Source organism: Cryptomeria japonica, chromosome 2 (genome assembly GCF_030272615.1).
Source record: "Cryptomeria japonica chromosome 2, Sugi_1.0, whole genome shotgun sequence".
Lineage (NCBI taxonomy): Eukaryota > Viridiplantae > Streptophyta > Pinopsida > Cupressales > Cupressaceae > Cryptomeria > Cryptomeria japonica.
In genome coordinates, this window is record NC_081406.1 from 634,300,048 (window position 1) to 634,321,954 (window position 21,907).

Genomic DNA, 21,907 nt, shown 5'->3' on the forward strand with positions numbered 1-21,907 from the left:
TTTTCTTTATTGGTATTATTAATTTATTACTTCTTCAACTCTTAAACTCTGTTGTGATGATAATATAATATTTCAATCATGCACATATAATGCTTGACCGCTCTATATGATAAACAGCCATGCTTGCTTACTTTTAGTGTGTTAGTCAAGAAACTTTTGAGCGGTATGCGGGGGTGTTTATGTTGGTGAGTTTGTTTCATTCTCCCTTGGCAGTGGTGACTTTAATTTTGCCATAGAGACAAAGTCATTTATATAAGAGAATTGCACGGGATTGTGATTGCTTTTCTAGTTTGGTCATCTCCATCATATATGGTTGAGGAATGATAATGGTTATAGTTTTATCAGACTTGGGTTCTTACCTAAGTTGCGGGTATGGGTACGGGTACATGGGTACGATACGCCGGTACGGCAATTTTTTTGGAGGGGGGTTTGGGTACGTCCGTACAAAAAAAAGTAAAAATCATAAATATATACATATATGCAGCCTAAACAGTAGAAACAAAAATTAAATTTAGAATCCCAAATATCATCCATATGCTAAACAAAACTTGGAACTATCATATATGATATAAATATAACAAATTTACTGTAAGTCTAATCTAATTTCCATTTGTCAAAATTTGAATCAGTTATGATAGATATATCGAATTCATTGTTCATTGTTTCAACAATAAAATAACACAATTAATAATCAGCATCATATGGGTCACTAGGAAGATCAAGATCAACATCATCATTGACATCAGATGATGTAGGTAGAGTAGTGGAACCACATGCAGCGTCACTGCCACTTGCACTCGCAGCAAATTGGCTATTGGACTCCCCAGAAAGTAAAGATTGTGTGGCAGCTGAAAAATCCAAATCAGTTCGCTCTGGATCTACATCCCAAAACTTTGTGCTCCCATCGTTGTACTCTTTTTGTTTATGAGTAAGAAGGCGCAAGTTTGAATGCACATAAACTAGCTCTTCCGCCTTACTTGCTGCCAATCAGTTGCGTTTCACTGAGTGGATAAAGGAGTATGTGCTCCAATTTCGCTTAGATGAAGAGGAACTGGCAACCTATTGAATAATTGACACAAAGTTAGAGGGTGACGATAGTAAAAAATATGAATTTAGAGAGCAATAAAAATTAAGAAACTCACTTGCGATAAAAGTTTGATTGCAAGAATTTGAAGGTTTGGTGATGTATGGCCATTAAGGTACCACCAAGCATGAGCATCCTTCTTATACTTGTCACGAAGAGCAGAAACACTTTGACCATTGGAGGCTACAAAATCAGCAAACTCAGTTGACATTAAATCCTCCATTTCAGAATCGGGGAAGAGTCTAGCAAGTGCTGTCCTACACCCTTCACTAACTTCTAAATCTCTATATGGTGGTAACCTTGATGGCTTAGCAAGCATTTCATCACTATAAAATTTGGGAGTCAATGCAAATGCAAGAAGATGTAGTGGGGTGGTCATTTTGTTCCGCCGCTCAACACAAATAGATTGAACCTCTTTGAAGAAAGTTTCTTCGGGATCTTGTTCTTTTGCATTGATGATGACTTTCATTTCCTCAATCATCGAGTCAATGCCATCATATACCTCTCCCAAACATGGTTGATCCGTGTTAGTATAACGGATCATACTCATGATGGGCTCAGTGAAACTCAAAAGATATTCCACTCGATCCCACCAAGTGTCATCTAGGATCATGTGTTTTACATTTCTTGCCCTTTCAGTATTGGATTGCCTCCATAGGGACCAACTTTGACTAATTACCATGCTAGCAAGCGGCTCCCACACCTTCACAAGTCGCCTCAAGACGATTGTGTTGGATGCAAATCGAGTCTCAGCAACCTATTAAAAAATTAAAAAATAAAAATTAGAATACAAAGAAGACGTGATCAAATTTAAAAAATAAATTAAGGATTAGTGATTACTAAAGTGAAATGTAGATTTTAGAAATTAAAGTGTTTCAATTACCTTTAGCAACTCCAACTGTGAAAATGATCTGAAAATGGCCTGTGACATGCTATGGTTTGGATGAACATTTGGATCTCTTCAGCCTCATCATAAATCTGTTTGATCCAATCAATTTTCCTGCCCATCTTTTGTAGCATGAGGTTGAGAGAGTGGACAGCACAAGGTGTCCAATATATGTGTTCGAACCGTGTCTCAATCAACATACTTGCAGCTCTACAATTCTTTGCATTGTCCGTTATTACTTGGACAACATTTTGAGGTCCCACATCTTGAATGCATTGTATAAGGATGTTAGCAATAAATTGTGCATCCTTCACCTGTCCCTCACAATCCACAGCTTTCAAAAACATTGCCCCTTTAGGGCACATTGCAATTACATTAATTAATGGTCGATTTTTGGTATCCTTCCATCCATTAGAAATGATGGACACTCCTATTTGTTTCCATGAATTTCTAATGGGAGCCAATGCATTTTCTAAGCTTTTTACCTCCTTTGCTAGTAAGGTGCTACACACCATCTCATAACCTGGCCCTGTGTACCCTTGTGGAGCCTCATTTACCTTTCTCAACATATCCTGCCAATATGGTGATCGTACCACATTAAATGACAAACCGTTTGCATATAGACATCTTCCAACGGATTGATCTGCAATCTCTCTAGCATCATTTTTAAATGCTCTCTCTAATGGGCCCCTGCTTCTCTTCACAATAACAGGTTCTTCATCAATTATGCTCAAGAATGGGTGGCTCTGTACCACGATATCAAGAAAATTACTATGAGATGGAGAAGTAGGGGGCCTCTTTGATCTACTTCCTCTTCCTTTCAACGAAGGATGGTTTGAGGCATTACCAACTCTTGCATCTGCTTCCTCTTGCTCTCTAATATATCTTGCGATTTGTTGAGGTGGCAACCCATTTCCCTCCTTTCCTTGACATGGTTTGATTCCTTGTTGCGGAATGGCACAAAAATGGGCTTTGACACGGCTGTAGGAGCTAGTTTTTTTCACACTACAAAAGTTGCATATCCAATTAAATGTTCCACCACCTTTTACTTGGTCTATTATTTTGACATATTTCCATAAAGGTGAATTTGGGTCGGTTTTGAAAGTCCGTTGAGGAATAGAGCTAGAAGACGTTGCCATAATGCTATCTGCAACAAGTTAAACAATAATTATTAAAATTTAAATATTTAAGTATTTAAGTTATTTAACAATTTATATATTTCTAAGTTACACAATAATTATAAATTAAAATATTCATATTTTAAATAATAATAATACAAATTAAAATTAAATATCAATATATTATTATTATAATTTATTTTAAATTATAAATATGAATATTTCAGCTATTTTCAATTTTGTAATTTAAAAATTTGTAAAAATATTATTATCATATATTAATATGGTTATACATTTACTTAAAAAGTTAAATTGTAAACATTATGAATAATTTTATTTTCACATTAAATGAAATTTAAATATTTCACATTTATTATTTATATAAATTAAAATAATAAAATTTAAATCATTCAAAATTATAAATATTTCACATTTATTATTTATATAAATTAAAATTTAAATCATTCAAAATTATATTTCCTTTCATCGATTAAACTGATAAAATAGAGTCTAGAATAATAAATAAACATTATAAACTGATAAAAAATTAAAAATTTATAAACAAACTATAGAAATTTAAATTTTTTTTGAAAGAAATAAAAAATTTAAAACTACATACCTCAAGCCTGTCGAAGACGCCTGAGTGGAGCTGCGTCGTGTCGCTTGAGCCGAAGACGGCTTGAGCCGAGCCCGTGTCGCTTGAGAGCCGAAGACGGCGTGAGCGGCGCGTTCCTGTGTCGCGTGAGTGGTGCGTTGCTTGTGTTGCATCACCTGCGTCGCCGAAGACAGAGTTGCCGCGCGTTTTGGTGGGAGAAATACGAAGACAAACGAAGGCAACAAAAAAAATCTTATGACCTTTTCCTTCCGCTTTACGTTTTAGGGTTTTATGACCTTTTCCTTTTGCGAAAGTCAACAAAAAAAATCTTGAAATTCGCGCGCGACGCGGATCCGTTGAAAAAACGTCAGAAATACGCCACATCAGCATCACATTCGTTCGGATACGGGTGTAAAAACGCAGATACGATTCCAAGACAAAATAGAGGAACCCTGTTCGATTCCACAGGGATTCCAAGTTGAATCCAATTCCAAGTCGAATCCGTACTCGGATACGGAGGAAAACCTAGCCGTATCGGTAACCTAGGTTCTTACAAACACCATCCTTTGTCCTTTCAGAAATGGTTCTATGAGGGATTGTTTAAATGCAAAACAATAACCTTCGACTTACCTTAAGGATAAAGGAGAAAATCTGGAAGAAACAAGATGAGGAATATCAGTGAGGAATCGTTGGGTTCTAAATGTTATATAGTGAATCCTACACCAGCTCTTTGCAAGATGATGATGAAAATGCAACAAAAGGTTGAAACTATGGCAAGGGAATTGTATCAATAAGTTTATCATTAGATTTGAAAGGAATGTGAAAGAAGTTTGATATGCATTTGTAGACGTCTACAAGGAGATCCTCAACAGGTGTATCTCCAAGAAGGGAAATGATGTGAAGAATATAGACTTTCAAGGGATGCGAAGAAAATAAAATCTTGGATTTGCGAAGAAAATAAAATCTTGGATTTTTTTTAACTACTATATATATATAGAGAGAGAGAGAGAGAGAGAGAGAGAGAGAGAGAGAGAGAGAGAGAGAGAGAGAGAGAGAGAGGTGATGTTACAAAATTCCCATGGGGTGCTGTGCCAAGCCATAGGCTGATGAATAAAGAAAAGTACAAATATCGGTAGTTACATAATAACAGCAATATCTAAAAGAGATACAAATCAGTAGGAACATAGGTTTTTTATTGCCACATGGTAATATTCAATAGCTATTTTTGACACTTATTAAGCAGAAATAAAAAGGAAGATCTGAGTATCTTTTAGGAGGATGTAGGCAGTGATGGCTGCTAGAAGGGTACATTTGTGCATCTGATTATTACAAAGTAACTAGTAAAAACTGAATTGAATTAATGAATTATCAAATGATCATTAAATGGATTACAAGAGAGATCAATGTTTTAAAAAAGAAACAACTGATTACAAACGCAAAAATAGAAACTCCTAATATTTAAAATATATTACAAAATTGACCATTAAATTAACTGAATAAAGATATGTTTCTAATACCTTCCCTTAATGGTCAATTTGTCTACTACACCAAGTTGCCCCTTGAACTTAACAAACTTATCCGAATGTAGGGACTTGGTGAGGATATCTGCAGTTTGGTCCTTAGTAGGAACATACTGCAAATCCACGGATCCATCTTCAACCAGCTTGTGGATGAAGTGACAATGAAGCTTAATATGCTTGGTCCGCTCATGGAAGGCTAGATTTTTGGCAAGTTTTAGCACCCCTTGATTGTCACAAAAGAGGGGTGTAGGACCTGCTTGAGACAACCGAATGTCTGAAAGGATTCTTCAAAGCCAAACTACCTCACAAGCTGCTTTGACTGTTCCTCGATATTTAGCTTCGGTTGAAGAAAGAGCTACGGCCTGCTGCTTCTTACTGGTCCAAGTGACAACACCTGTGCCCAAACTGAAGACATACCCATAGGAACAGACACATGAGCAACTGAGCACCAAAGCTTGTTGAAAAATAACACTTGGGTGCTATCAGATCTTCCTCCAACGAAGAAACCCATTGGATGCAAATGGGTCTATAAGGTCAAATACAAGGCTGATGGTACTTTTAATAAGTACAAGGCTCGTCTCGTTGCCAAAGGCTTCTCTCAGCGTGAAGGAATTGATTATAAGGAGACCTTTGCTCCGACAGCAAAGATGAGCACCACTAGATTAGTCCTAGCCATGGCAGCTCAGTGTGGCTGGAAGGTCCATCAAATGGACGTCAAGAGTGCCTTCCTAAATGGTGAGTTACAGGAAGAGGTCTATATGACACAACACCAAGGTTGCCGGAAAAGAACACCAAGTACTCAAAACTGGTGAAAGCACTCTATGGCCTGAAACAAGCTCCTCGTGCATGGTACATGAAAATTGATAAGTACCTCATAGATCAGGGTTTTTAGAGGAGTCTTGACTCAAATATGTATGTCAAGACTATGGCAGTGATATCATCATTCTGGTTATCTATGTTGATGATCTGATCATCACTGGCAGTTCGACATCTTTGATTCAGGGAATCAAGTAAAATTTATGCCAGTCTTTTGACATGACCGACCTTGGGTTTCTGCACTACTGCCTAGGTGTTGAGGTTTGGCAGCAGTCTCATGGCATCTTCATCTCTCAGTCTAAATATGCCAGGGCTCAGTTAGAGAAGTCCTGAATTCAGGACTGCAAACTTGCATCTACACCTATGGAGAAAGGCCTGAAATTGTCGGCCAAATCCGGTTCTCCAATTGAGAATGAATCCAATTTTAGGCAACTAGTGGGCAGTTTAATATATCTCACCTCCACTAGACCTGATCTGAGCTATGCAGTGAGTTACATATCCCGCTTCATGACAGCTCCTACATCAGAACATTGGGCTGCAGTGAGGCGGATCCTGCGCTATGTCCAGGGCACTTCAGACTTTTGTATCCTTTATGGATGGACCAAAGATCCCAGACTCATCGGTTCACAGATTCAGATTGGGCAGGCTCTGATACCATATTACAAAGTTATTGGTAAAAACTGAATTGAATTAATGAATGATCAAACGATCATTAAATAGATTACAAGAGAGATCAATGTTTCTAAAAAGAAACAACTGATAACAGACGCAAACATAAAAACTCCTAATATGTACAATATATTACCAAATTGACCATTAAATTAACTGAATAAAGATATTATTCTAATACTGATTGCCTCACTTCTTGGTCTTTTTGTGCCCAAACCCATCCATGTTCTCTTCTATACTGAATTCACCAATTGGCATTCTTTTCTTCACCTTTGAAGTATGTCTCAGTAGAGGAATGACCCCTTGTATGTATTGAGAATCAGTCAGCAATCCAATTTCTATATTGCTTAATGACATCAGTGAGTTGTTGTCTTGCCTTTTCTGTTGATAGAATCTGTTCTATTGCTTTGGCCCTATTCATTAGGCTTACAAAGTTTTGCATCAGAAGATTGAAGCATTCAGATTGGCTGAAGAGGCATTCCTTTGTCTTTCTGCGGCTGCATGTAAGATACCAACAATGCAATATTTTCTCAGGAATTTCAACTTATTTGGAGTCCATTGCACTTAGCAGGCCATTGGGAGTATCATATATGTTGGACAATGTTATGCATATAGATTAGTGTCTTCTATGTAAATTATTTCTACATGCTCTAATGGAAGGTAGGTGAGTAGTGCATTGATTGGGATTGAAGGTTTTGGTGCCATTATTCTTAATTCCTAACTGACAAGAAATTGGTATTTTTTACAGTTATAACTTAAGTTTGGAAAAATTTAAGGATTTGGTATAGACTGTGTAACTGGTGAAGAAAAACTGTGAATAAGGTGGCATATGGGATCCTTTAAAAAGCCCTGTATCACATAGGATTCTAATAGGCAAAGTAGGGACCAGGTGGTGAGCTGAAGAAAGGTAAAAAATGGCAGATTTTGATAGTGTTTTAGCTGTTCTCCAAATTGAAGATTTGGTGGATCCCACGTTCTTCTCTATTGTAATAGTTTTACAATCCATTCCCATTGACCTATTCTTGGTCATTCGTGGACATTAATATAACTTCTCTCTTTCTCCCTTGTCTGGGAACTGTCATCCTCAAAGTAAATAGCATGTGATGTACTCATATTTGCTGCTGCGCATTTTTGTTGTAGCTTGGTGCAGCAAGTTGAACATCTCCATGTTTTTAGTAGTGAACTTTGCTTTATTCCTTGAGTATGTTTTGGGTGGCAATATGTAATGGGAGACACTTCTACTTACAGTGTTAATTTGCTCAAGATATTTGCATTTACAGTATCTATTTGATAGATTTGTGAGAATCCTTGAATGTAGAGTAGCCAGGTATGCTCATGTCCCTCCCCAGGCGTGCATGTTGCCGTACCTGATATGAATACGGGTACAATACAACTCGGATATGCTTCAGATACTGTACCCATGTGTGCCAATAAACACTAATTATCTAGCCATGTTGGATATTGTGTGATTTGATTTTTTAAAACGTTTGACGTGAACCTTCCTAAACTTAATTTAAAAAAACTTCATGTAATTTTTTTTTTCAGTATCAGTGACCCATTTTTTTGGGTCTTGTTTAGTGCAACTGTTCAATTTTTTTGGTTTTCTAATTTTACAGATATTGAAAATTAATTGTTTATAATTTTTTTATTTATGTTGTTGTTTAAACATTAGAGATTTATTAAAAAATAAAAGTTATTTTTTGAATATAAATAAAATTTAATTAATATTTATTTAATTGTTTATTCTTTACTAAATTATTAATATTTAAATTTAAATATTATTTAAATTTATATTTACTTATTTTATTTTGGTTTTAATTTTAATTAAATTTAAAAAATAAAATGTGAAACATGAAAGTGAATTTTTTATTTTTTCAAGTTTAGATTATTATTTTTGTTTGATTGGTAAGGGGCAGAAGCTGTTTTTTATGCTTTTGACTGGAGCTATGAACCAGTGAGGCCACATTTTTGAGGGACCTCATCCTCAGAGATGTTTTTATTTCCATTGCGCATGCTTAGCATCTCCACCTTATCACTCTGTTGCGCGTGCATGGTAGCTTGCCTTTATATCTCCTTTGCCTAGCGCATGCATTGCCTTATCTCTCCGTCACCGTGCCAAGGCGTCACCTTATTTCTCCATCATCGCGTGCAGGTATTTCCTTATCTCTCTGTCTTCTGTGTATAGGTGTCCATCTTCTTATCACTCCATCCCCGCGTGCAGGTGTCGATCTCCTTATCACTCCATCCCTGTGTGCAGGGTCACCATATCCTTATCACTCTGTCATCCATGCACAGGTGTCCTCCACAGTCACACACACCACCATCTCTCCTACTACGTGGTGTGCAGGTATGTGTGCTATTGGAGCGCTGCCGATCAAGCGCCTCTCCTTATATCTCCCAACCATCACGTACCACCTCTGCCAGCAGCATTGTGTTTCCACCGTCAGCAGCGTCCTGCACCCTGCTATCCACATTGCTGCCAGTGTGTGCCATGCCATGGGCACCTGCGGGGATGACCGCCCTATCAACAAGGCTCATGACTTACTGTCACTCTGCAGGGTCATCCCCCCCAAGTTTAGATTATTATTGTTTATATAATTCTTTATATTTAAATTTAAATTTTAAATTACTAATATATTTAGATGTTTATTATTTAATTTTACTTTATTTTATTTTAATTTAGATTTAAATGACATTATTGTAAATTTAATTATAGGTCCTGGGTTTTATACTGTAAATTGTTAAATCAACTTATAATTATTTTTGTAGCAATATTGTGTCTATATTATTACAAAAGTAATAAAAATTTCCTCTAATAACTTAGAAAACTGTGTTAAATATACGTGTATGTGTTTTTTATGAATATTGCATCTAGATGTATTCATATTAGGGGTCTTGGTTGCATCTGTATCTGACACCGTATCCGTATCCATATCTGTATCCGTGCCCATGTAACTTTGCTTGGGTTTTCGTGTTTGTGATGGCTATCTGAATCCTTAATGATAACAAATCTATTTGAAATGACCTTTTGAAATGCTTGCAGAATTGACAAAGATATTGAGTGAGAAACTGTCCAAGTCCTTGTGCCATAAAGAATCAAGGTGTTAAAGTTGATTTTATTCTCTGGAATTTGTTCAATTTTTATGCTTTCAATAGGGGTGATCTGGATATATTCGACCTTATTTTGATTTTCTGAAGTGCATCTTTGGATTGTGCATATGTAAACATTATCACTTTCCTGCTTGACATGGATGCTGGATCTATATGTTATTGTGAAAATTCATCTGGGCAACTTTACTAGACATGCAGCATCTAGGTTAGATTGTTTATGGCAATCCTGGACGGGCAGAATATATTATCATGGTGCAGCTTTCTTTGATGCATTTATAAGAAGTAATGAACAGATGGTGGTCAACTTTAATAGCTGAAGAAGGCATGGAAATTCCATTTTGAATCACCCACCATTCTATGAGTATGCGGCATTTGATTTATGGGAGACAGCTGTTTGCTTTTTAAGGGTTATTAATTTGTGGAAATTACAGACTTGAGGTGTTTGGTATACATGAGTCCAATAGGGCCTGTGGACATGTATTTTTCAATAGCAGAGTTGTTGCAATTGATTATAATGTGGGTTTGAGGGTTTGTGGATGTGTCTTTTATGATTGCTGTAATGTTACCAGTGACAACTTTGTCCTTTTGCATGAGGTTGCAGTCTGGGTTGATGATTGTTGAGTTGACCTCATTTTTGTCCTCATGTTGCTTTTCTTTTATGAGTCCACGGTGTAAGCTGAGTTATTTCTATTATTGTCTGTTTGTGGATGATGTCGAAGATGTTTCACTGACTGTATTGTGTTTACTGGTTGATTAGACAAAATAGCCATTTGGTCTCAAGTTCAAATCCTTTCTCTTCTCTGGTGATTTTTGGTACAAGTTAATTTTTAGCTGATGGATGTATTGGTTGTAGATTTGAAATGAATATCATGCCTTGAGGCTTTGTGCTAATACTTGAACTTTCATCTTCCCTACTCGTTGGAAGTATATTGCCTTTGTTCTTTTTTGCTTTAATTTGAATTTAAGATATCATCTCTGCTGTGGTAGAAAACTCTTTATCATTAACATTGTTTTGAATGTGAACAAATCATCCTTTGAATTCAGTTGGGAAGTTGCCTTTTCTCTGTTTTTGTTACCAATTGCTTCATTTGCTAGGGAAATGGTAATTTAGTTGGCTTTCCTGGGCTTATTGTTAACTTTGGTTGCCTGAAAAAGTTCAGCAATTCAAGAATTTGGTTCAAACAAAGTCCATTGTTCACTTTAAACTGGGGAGCCTATTGTCACTGATGTCTTGATCTTTCTCAATTGTAAGCAGAAAGTCTCCTTTATCTAATTTTGTAATTACAGCTTCTATTGTCTTTGTTATATTTGTTTACATAGCACATAGTTCTGCCATATGTTTAATCTGGATCCTATATATTGTTAGAAAGTGAAGGCATGTGTAGCATTTAGGATTCTGGTGTTTCCTCCAATGGCAGCATCTCCAGGATTGTTCTTCCTTACTCTGTCAAAGTTCAGCTTTTCCCATCCTTCTCATGGTGGGCTTCAATGGATCCTGGGTTTGATTGTGAAAATATGGAATTTATACTTATGCAGTAGTTGCCACTCTTCTGCTATGATTTATGTCACATGTTTGGTAGAATATCAGGCTGCATAGAGAATTTGGCAGAGTACTGCACATCAAATTTCTGTGTGCATAAGATACTGCAAATTGGATTTTTGGGTACAGAAGGAACTATGCAGCAATTTTTTTAGTGCAGAACATACTGTGCAGGGATTTTGAGCTATTGGGTGTTTCTAGTAGTTATGACCATGTTGGTTTTATGATATTCCATGTATGTTCTATGATTTTATCAATTGTATTTCTTTAATCTATTGTAAAGCTCAAAGCAGTTTTAGTTGTGACTTGCTCATTTCTTGATTAATCCTCTGACAGGGTAGTGAAAAAGAAAGGACCATAGAAAAGGAAAATGGGTGAAAGTTGGAAAATATGTTATTCTAATTCTGCTTGAATGAAGTTGCTAGCATTACTTTTGCTGTTATTTTGTCATCATTTTTTAAAGAAAAGAGATGTTCTCAGCATTGTCCCCAAGATGTATTGCCTCTAAAAGGTTATGTTCTAGCCATGTTTGCAGGTCAAGGAATACGGGTATTGTGTAGCAAATAAAGTTCCAGCGGTTGAGCGTGACATGTGCTTAAAGGAGTTCTTGGCACTGAAGACCTGTATGCAAAATGTGGTACGTCTGAAGTCTGTCTTCTTAGAAGTTGGTCCAAAGTTTGCTTACACATTGAAGTTTGAATTTTCAGATTGTAATCTTTGTGCAGCTGAAAAGAAAAGGCAAATAATACTTAGAATCTGAAGAATAACTTGCAAAGTAAATATGGATATTTATTAGATTCCATTGGCTCACGAGTTTGATCTCAAAGTTACTGTCTGAAGAAAAGGCAAGTTCAGTTTTGCTCTGTGGCCCACTTCTGTTATTTGAAGGAAGCAAGCTAAAAATATGTTTCGATCACAAGGTGGATTTGGCTCTCGGTCCAGAGCAGCTTTAGCTGGATCTGGTGCTTTATCTCATGTTTATATTCAATACCCACCTTTAAGATGCAGTGTTCCAGGAGTTGTGGGACTGCACTATGATGATGGAAATAAGTTAGTTCTTGCACCAACATCCAATCAGGTATTTGTTTTCGTCTGTATTTTGATTAAGTAAGAGATCACATGCACTAATGTAAAATCCCCATTTTCAATTGTATTTGAGTGTTATATATAGCTGCAGATAACTTTCTTTTGCTAAATCTTAAAACTATTGTAATATTTATTGCAGATATTTTCGTGGCAAGTAAACCAATTTATGTCAATGGACTTTCCTAATGTTGTTACAATAAATGAGGGACCTATTTTATCTATTAGGTATTCTTTGGATGGCAAAATTATAGGAGTTCAACGATCACAACAAGAAGTTGAATTCATAAATCGAGAAAAATCTACTGTATTTAGTCACCGCTGCAAGACAGAATCTGAATGTATACTTGGCTTCTTCTGGACAGACTGCCCAAGCTGTGATATAGTGATTGTAAAGACAAGGTATGTATTCATAGAGATTAGGCTTATCTGTATAGTGTAAAGTTGAACTTGAAGATGAGGGACGAGGCAGAGTCCAATTTTTGAGCATTTTTCATCACCTGAAGATATTTTATGGTTCTTGATCATTTTAAGGATGGTGTTGTGTCTACTAAATTTAGATTTAAAAGGTTGATTTTGTTAAAGAAGAATGGAGTTAGGTATTCTGGATATATATTTGCTTTAGCGGTGCAAAATTTCAATCTGAAGAGATACACATCACCTTGTAAATGCATTATAAGAGATCAATTATGCTATATTTGGATGTAATATTCACTATTGCAAGCATGAAGGTCCACATCAACTTGTTGTGCAGCTTAGATACTTAAAAATATAATTTGCTTATCTACAGAGAAATCTTTAATGACCTAAGTTTATTTTTTACATGTATATAATAGTTGGCAAGTCTTTCCATTTCTTAAATAAGAAATATATGTCGTGCCCCATGTGAGATTAGGGCTTTATCCCACAAGTCACAGCCTTAAATAACCATTTAACCCACACCTTTGCAAATTGGGCCAACCCTATCTTGGCGCCCATGAAAGGATTTAAAAATAAAATAAATTTGCATTTAACAGGCTGAACCTAGTGTCTCTTGGAAGAGACAACACCCTTGGTGCTGGCCGACCTGCCTAGGTGGAGTGCCACATTTAGATAGGATAAAATAAAATTTAATATGTTGCAAGGCCGACCCTCCTAAGAGAAGTCACCTCCTTTGGGTGAATGGGTGTTTGGGGCTATATAAACAAATTGAGTGGAGGAATCAAACATCATCTATATCCCATGGATGGTAGAATCAGAGCAGATTAGAAAATAGCAGAAATAGCAGATCAGAAATCCCTATGTACAAATACATATAACCTGCAGGGATGATCAAATCAGAAAAGGAAGAAACATCAGATCTCAGGCATCCAGCATGGAGGACAGTAACCCTTGTGATCTGGTATGAATAGATGAAAACGATATAATAATATGCACTTATAATATCCATGCACTTGTAATATTTATGCATTTACAATGTTTATGCATTTATAAACTACTTTCTTGGAATAATCTAATATCCATGCAATTCATATTTTCGCAAACATGCTCTATGTATATCGATAGTAAAGATAATGCTGCACAATGTTTGTGTATTGTGATACATGATTTGTATGTTATTGGTCTCTCCAATTGTGGTAGAGGGATAAGGGACACAATAGGGGGAATGGTGAAAGATTCCTCACTAGGTATGGCTCCTTATAAAGATGGTTAAGGACCATTGGTTAAGGATCAGGAGACCACCTCATGATGATGGTTAAGGATCATCGGTTAAGGACCACATGAGGCCAAGGAGGATAAGGTCCTAACCTTGGGCCTAGGGTTGAGTCAAGGGCACCCTATTGTAATCTTCCCTCCAAACTCTATAGGGGTTAGTTATTGAGGTAGACAAGAAAGGGGATCCTCAATCATAAGGGGAGAGAAGAATAGCATGATGGAGGGGAACGGTGTGTAGGCTCCGCTAGGTACACCACCTCATGAGCATGGTTAAGGACCACAAGGCCAAGAGGGACAGGGGTTTCGCTCTTGGGCCTAGGGCCGGAGATATTTAGGGCACCTCAACATGACCATCCTAATTCCATCCTCGTTATGGTTGAGCCTATGAGATCATTTGGATTTATGTACAATAAGTGTGTTTCTCAGTCTCCTTTAACCCTAGAGATGGATATATTATATGTATTATGTCTACATTATTATCTAACTTGGTTGCAGGTTTCCAAGACAGACTTACCATTCTATTCTTAGGTAAGGATTATCCCTCTAACTAAGTTATGTTCCTTGTTTCATTTGGATTTTTTGAATTTAGGGCAAATTAAAAGGTAATACAGGAAAGGGACATTACAACATGCATATATTGCAATAAAAATTCTTTTTTGATAAGGTAAATAATATATTATAAAAATAATTATACCAAATCCAGTGAGTTTTGTCTCTGAGAAGGTTGAGAGTTTCATGGCTCAGTATAGCCCCAAAAACCATATGGTAAAAACCTTAGTGGTCTGGATCATAGAAGCAATGATCTGCAAAAAAATGCGATTATTCCCGATTAATTGTTGATCGGGAGCCTTGCCGATCAAAACTCCCAAAAAAATCGCGGTTTTTTTGGTCAATGGGTCAATGATTTTTTTGGGTTAATTGGAAAAAACGGAATAGTCGGGCGTGATTAATCTGGAAAAAATTGCCAGCGCAGCCAAAAAAAACCCCGTGAAAACCCTAAACAGCGTGAAAATTGAAAAAAGGTGAATTTTTGCTTATAAGTTTGTGGCATGAGCTCGGATCAGAGGCAGAGTGTCTGGACGACGGGAGGAAAAGCAAGAGTGGATGACGGGAAGTAGAGGTCGACGGGTTGCAGAAGAAGGAAAAAGCCATTGTCATTGCCATTGCCAGCAAAGAAGCCCGCCATTGCCAGCAAAGAAGCCAGGTTTTTTTCTGTGTATTTTCTTTGTGTAATGTTCGGTGTTATTTCTGTGCTATTTTCTTTATTTCTTTAATTTCTTTCCGTATTTTCTGTGTATAATCTGTTTTATATAATCTGTGTATTATATTATTTTGTATAATCTGTTTTATGAAACTATAATACACAGATTATTATTTTTATACACAGATAATTTTGTATGTTGTATTATCTGATTATTATTATTATTTTTTGGTCGGTAATAATCAGATTATTATTTTTATTTTGTATAATACACAGATTATTATTTTCTGTGTATAATACAAAATAAAAATAATAATAAGACAATTGTTATTTTTATGATACTATTTTGTAATTTTCTAGTGTAATTTGTATTTTGTATGTTGCTTATTACTATTTTGAAATTAAATCAGATAATCAGAAATAATTCTGTGATACTTTATTTTGCATTTTATTATTGATTTATTTCGTGTATATTATTATGTATTATACACAGATATACAAAATCACAACAGATAATCAATTACACAGATAATAATTCTGTGTTTATCAGTATTGTCCAGAAATAAATAATTTTTGTTTATTATCAGATTTATTAGAGATTTATTTCGTGTATAATTATTTCGTTTATTATCTGATATATTACAGATTTATTTTGTGCATAATTATTTCGTTTATCATCTGAATAATTTGAAATTTACTGTAATTTGTGTATGCATTATTATGTCTTAAATTAGATTAGGATTCATAATATATTTGACAGTTACATTTGATAGGAACAATTAGGATTCATAATACATTTGACAGTTCTACAAATACTTTTGAAATTTCTATTTTGCTAGGTTTCTACCATATCTTCAGTTGTTGTAAACTTAATATTCAATTAGATTAACACTTACAATTTCCCATGTCAATGAAATTCAAATGCAATTATTGTACACAAACCCAACCCTAGATCCCTCAAAAGTTAAAGACTGAATGTAATTTTTTGCAGATTTGATTATCAATCACAATGCCACGTCAAAAAGACTTTGGGTGGACACACTGCACAGCAGTTCCAGGTAGCACGAAGGTCAAGTGCAATTGGTGTCTAGAGGACATTAGTGGTGGGATTTATTGTTTCAAATGGCATTTGTCAAAAGAACGAGGAAATAACACCGAGATATGCAAAAAACGCCCTACAGATGTCTCGTATCAGGCAAAGCAATCTCTTGACGGGATTGCTGAGAGTAAGGCCAAAAAGGCAAGAATTGGAGCTGAACTAGGTTCTAGTTCTGTAGATCCCAGGAGCAACTGTTTGCGTGAGGGAGATGGCGAAGATGGGAGTTTCAGGGAATGTGGATGGGTCAACACCTAATTCTATAGCACGTGGACCAAACACAGGTGGAGGAAACATTAATACTTTCTTCCAACCTCATACTACACCAGGATCACAAACCACTTTGGAGAGTATAGGATGGAGGAAAACTGTCACTGAACAAGCAAAGAAGGCAATTGGTAATTTTTGGTACTCCTCTCACATGGCATTCCATGCTTGCAGAAATCCATATTGGCAACCCATGGTAGGATGCTATTGCAACTATAGGACCTGGGTTTCAAGGCCCATCTTATGAGTCATTGAGGGTTGGTATGCTGAAAGATGTAGTAGAGGATGTTCAAGATGTCAAACAACATCGGTTACAGTGGGCTAGAACTGGTTGCAGTATCATGTCAGATGGTTGGACAGATAGAAGGGACTGAATTCTCATTAACTTCCTTGTCTTTTGTGAGATTGGCACCGTTTTTTTGAAATTTGTGGATGCATCTAATATGATGAAATCCACAAATGCATTGTTTGAGATGTATGACATGGTAGTTATGGATGTAGGGCCACAAAATGTGGTTCAATTTATCACAGACAATGCTGTTGCTTGTGTTGCTGCAGGGAGACTTTTGACAGATAAATACCCTTCCATGTTTTGTACACCATGTGCAGTACATTGCCTTGATCTAACCCTAGAGGACATTGGAAAAATTGAATTGGTTAAGGCGGCATTTCAAAAGGCTCACAAGGTTACCAAATTTGTTTATAATCACACGAGGGTTTTGGCTATAATGTGCTCTTTCATAGGAGGCAAGGAGCTAGTTCGACCAGGGCTGACAAGATTGGCAACAAATTTTCTTGCATTACAAACATTATGTGAACAAAAAGGTAATTTGAGGTGAATGTTTGTTTCAGCTGAGTGGATGGAGTCTGGCTTCACAACTCAAGCAAATGGCATAGCTGTGGCAGAGTATATGTATTCTACCACCTTTTGGGAATCTATTGAACAGATTGTAGAATTTTTCAGAGCCTTTAGAAAAAGTCTTGAGACTAGTGGATGGGGAAAAACCCCCCATGGGATATGTGTATGAGGCCATGGATAGGGCCAAGGAGGTGATAAGGAGTAAGCTAGAAAATAACATGGATAGGTATATGCCATTGTGGGACATAATTGATAGGAGATGGGATGGACAGATGCACACTCCTCTCCATGCTGTGAGATACTTGCTCAATCCCTTGTTATTCTATAAGACTGACTTCATGAAAATTGATGTTGAGATCAAACAAGGCTTCTTCAAGTGCATGGAAAAAATGTTTCTTGACTTGGAAAAATTTGATGCGGCTGCGAAATAGTTGGAAGTGTACAAGCATTCTAAGGGTTTTCTCTCTTCTAGGGCTGCTATACAAAGCAAAAAGACCATTCAACTAGGTAGACTCTATAAACTTTTAACAATCTTTTTATTTTGCCAACATGCTCAATAAGGCCCACAAGATTATAAGATATTCTTAGTCTTACAATATCATCTCCATATAATGTGTTTTTCAGCTGCATGGTGGGCTTCTTTTGGAGACGAAATACCAAATTTAAGGTGGATGGCAGTGCGCATTTGAGCCAACCATGCAGCTCATCAGCTTGTGAGTGTAATTGGAGTGTTTTTGAACATGTACATTCCAAGAAACGCAACCGCCTATCACAACAACGGATGAATGATGTCATAACCCCTCTTTGGACATTGGATTATTGTGATTAAATAAATACGATAATTAAAACATTTATTAATTAACATTTAATAATATGGGAAAATCGTTTCATTTATGAGACTTCACGATTTTCCTCTAAAGTGAGAGGGTTGTCATAACCCCACATCTGGTGACGTGTGATATCCCCGTATTGTCAAATAATAATAATAATTTATATCTGAATGGGCTTATGCACCAATTATTTAATCATGAGTTATTTGTTCATTCAAATTAAAGATTTGAATGAACCTAAATGCGACTTAATATTCTATGGGTGCGACATGTTCTTAGTGATACAAGAAAGAAATATTATCATTATTGTGGGTCGATTCTGTATGTTGAGTGAAGACAATGATTATATGATCAATGATTAAGACTTAAGCGATTACCTCAAAGGAGTGGCAACCATAATCATGAAGAAGGCAACGATTTAAAGATTAATATGACCAATTCCGAACTAAGAAATAGTCAAAGGTGATTAATAATAAAATATGTTTGGACAAATACTAGAAGATGCGATTCCATGCTAGAAGATGACATACGTCTCTATATGAAGAGGATGCCTCCGTGGAAAGACACAGAAATCAGTATAACAGCACTCATAGAGAACATAATTGTTAATGATTAAATAACTAAAGTGATTATACGAATATGTAGTGATCGGAATAACGCAACGATCTGTTAAGAGTATTAAAATGAATATACACAACACAACGATTATATAAGGGCAGCAATTTGATATGAGAAGACAGCGCTTCAATTCATAGTGGTAAAAGTCATTATAGACCACGACTTTACCACAACGTTGACAAAACAGAACTAATAAATTTATATCTGCAGTGAACAAAAATTACTATGATACGATATGTATCAAGAAAATAATACCGACTTAATATAAAACAAGAGACAAGTCAACAAGCAAACAAATAAAATGTGTATGCATCGATTAAATGTCATCAATTAAGCAAACGTAAAAGGGATGGCTGGTTTATTAACTATAATACATATCGTGGTTGCAATTAAAAGGCACGGGCATCAATTAAAAGAAACATGCTGACTAAGGTATCCACGCTCTATGAGGAATAAAGCCAGCATTTAGTAAATGGAAGACACGTCTCTTCAAAGTAATATTATTCCAAAGGTGACTTGAAATAAAGACCCTTGGTGAAGAGTCACGTAAGACACATATAAGTAGAGATGGAATCATTGTGACGTGATATATGGTGAATATAGTGCTGAAAAAGTGAGTGAAAATATATAACATCCACAGTAATGGGTAATATGATGAGAGTGTGAATAAAGTAGGTGTGGAATAAGAGAGTGGAGTGTAATGCTGAATATATAATTCTGTGTGTAAGAAATAGAGATTGCATGGGTAAAGAGTATGGAGTGAATAATGTTGTGAATACGTGTTGAATGTAAAATAAAAGTTATCTCTGAGAAAAGAGTGATGTGAGTGGTGTATCGTGTAGAAATACACATACATATTTTATATCAGATCTTGTGAAGAAAAGGAGGAGGAGATTTTACGAAGAAAAAGGAGGGAAACAAGGGGACAAGGAAAGAGGAAAATAAAGAGAGGTCAGCAGTCCCATGACCTGGGTAATACAGCTGGTAAGAATATGAACATCTAAGATTGTTAATAAATCGTAGGACGTTATTAATACAATATGATGGCCGATAATATAACAATAATACTATTAATACAACATGATGATGTTAATATAATATTATTAATGTTAACACATTATGATGCTGTTAACATAATATCATACTATTAATAAAATATAATACTATTAATGCAGCAGTTATACGGACTGGTAAAGTATGAATATATGGGACTGTTAATTCTGCTTGGTATTAAGAATATAATTAACACTAATAATAAATCTGACTTGTTAGTGTTAATAATGGTATAAATTTAGATAAAAATAATAATATAATTATAATAATAATAAAATTATAATTATTATAATAGTTTATAAGAACTGCTCTGAATTACAATGTATATTACAATAGTATTTAAAATAAGTAATAATATAATTATAGAGAATAATATAATGGTTGCAATTATTATAATATTTTATAAGGGATGTTCTCTAGTTGAATATATATATATATATATATAGTAATTTGAATGAGTAAGTAAATATAAGATTATAAATCAGATGGAATTATTAATTTGATATCAACTAGAAGGTTATGTTTCTCTGTTATGATTATCAGTACCTTAAGAAATGTGATGTTTAAGATAGTTTTGTCTCCTAATCAATTTGGTTTTAGTCATAAGTACATTGATATGGATTAATTATGGTCAAAAAGAGACTAAACCTAGTAGGGGACATTACAAATGACTTGGTATTTGTTCATCACAACCTCCGCTTGAAGATAAGGAAAGCTCAAGGTGAGAATATTAATATATAGTTGCAATTTTTGAAATTGTATTCACTATTCATTGTGTTTTTCACTTGTAAGGGAAAAACTAATTTCTACATGGGCAAAATCAGGAACTTTTGAGGATGGCTTGCCAATTGACCTCGATGAGATATATCTAGAGTGTGAGTTGATTGCTGCTGATGATGTCGATTATGATGATGATGTTTATGATGATGATGATGTTGCTTATCGTCCACTTGAGATTGAAGATTTTGATATCATGAGGCAAGCCAACTTTGGTCCTCAATGGGTTGAACGAATTAGGACAGACTCTCACCTGGGAGCTTCATCATCAGGGCCTCCTGCCCTCTAGCATGTCATTGCCTACATTTGATATTTTGGAATTTTGTACTTAGTTTACAAGTTGACTTTGTTCAAAGTCACAAACTATATTGTAATTGACATTTTGACATCTATCACCATCTAGATATTATTTATGGTGTAGTATATTTTGTGCAACGTAATCAGTGATATGAATATAAACAACTAAAATTTATTTCCTGCAATTCATGTGTTCAAGTGTCTATTTTATTTGCCTACAATATCTCTATGCTATGGAAATGCCCTAAAATAAAAAAAAAAGATTGTTTTTGATTGTTTTTTTGCAATTTTTTATGTTTTTTTGTAAATCCTATTTTCTCCCGATTTTTTGAAAAAATCTTATACTTTTGTTTTGCCGATTGATTCCCCTAACGATTATTGCTTCCTTGGTTTGGATATGTCCTTGTATCTAAAAAATATAATTTTAGAACTAGAATTAGAACCCACATACTTAATCTTGACCTGTGTGGTTCAAGTCCTCATCTAGGTGAAGTTGCTCATAAATGCAGCAACCATTGCTTAGGATCAGCTTGTTGCCCTAAACTTCCACCACCTCCTCCACAAAAGGCTCACAACTTATATTCCTCCACAAGAGGCTGACAACTTATATGTTTCTGTTACTAAGCCTATCATTGTCTGGATTTTTTCCTCTTGCCTGTTTTTTGATTCTTTCATCACCTTAACAGGAGCTTCTAATGCTTTATTTCAATCCATTATAAGCTTGTTTCTCTTTTACTATTTGTCTGCAAAATTTGTCCCCACCTTCCCCTGATTTTTTGATTCTTCCTTGAG

The 21,907-nt window shown here is 35.5% G+C and overlaps 1 protein-coding gene across 13 annotated transcripts in view; it reads left to right on the forward strand.

Moving 5' to 3' along the window:
* The window catches only part of LOC131046892 (uncharacterized), an 88,247-nt gene that overhangs the window by 17,857 nt on the left and 48,483 nt on the right, over positions 1–21,907 (forward strand). For 8 of the 13 annotated variants that reach the window (XM_057980712.2, XM_057980717.2, XM_057980718.2 and 5 more), the window contains 3 exons: positions 11,875–11,976; positions 12,065–12,417; positions 12,565–12,824. In XM_057980712.2, the coding sequence (XP_057836695.2) occupies positions 12,244–12,417; positions 12,565–12,824 (434 nt within the window). In that variant the 5' untranslated portion in view covers positions 11,875–11,976; positions 12,065–12,243. Of the gene's footprint in view, positions 1–11,862; positions 11,977–12,046; positions 12,418–12,564; positions 12,825–21,907 lie in introns of those variants that run through there. The other 5 variants (XM_057980719.2, XM_057980720.2, XM_057980711.2 and 2 more) reach the window with 2 other exon arrangements.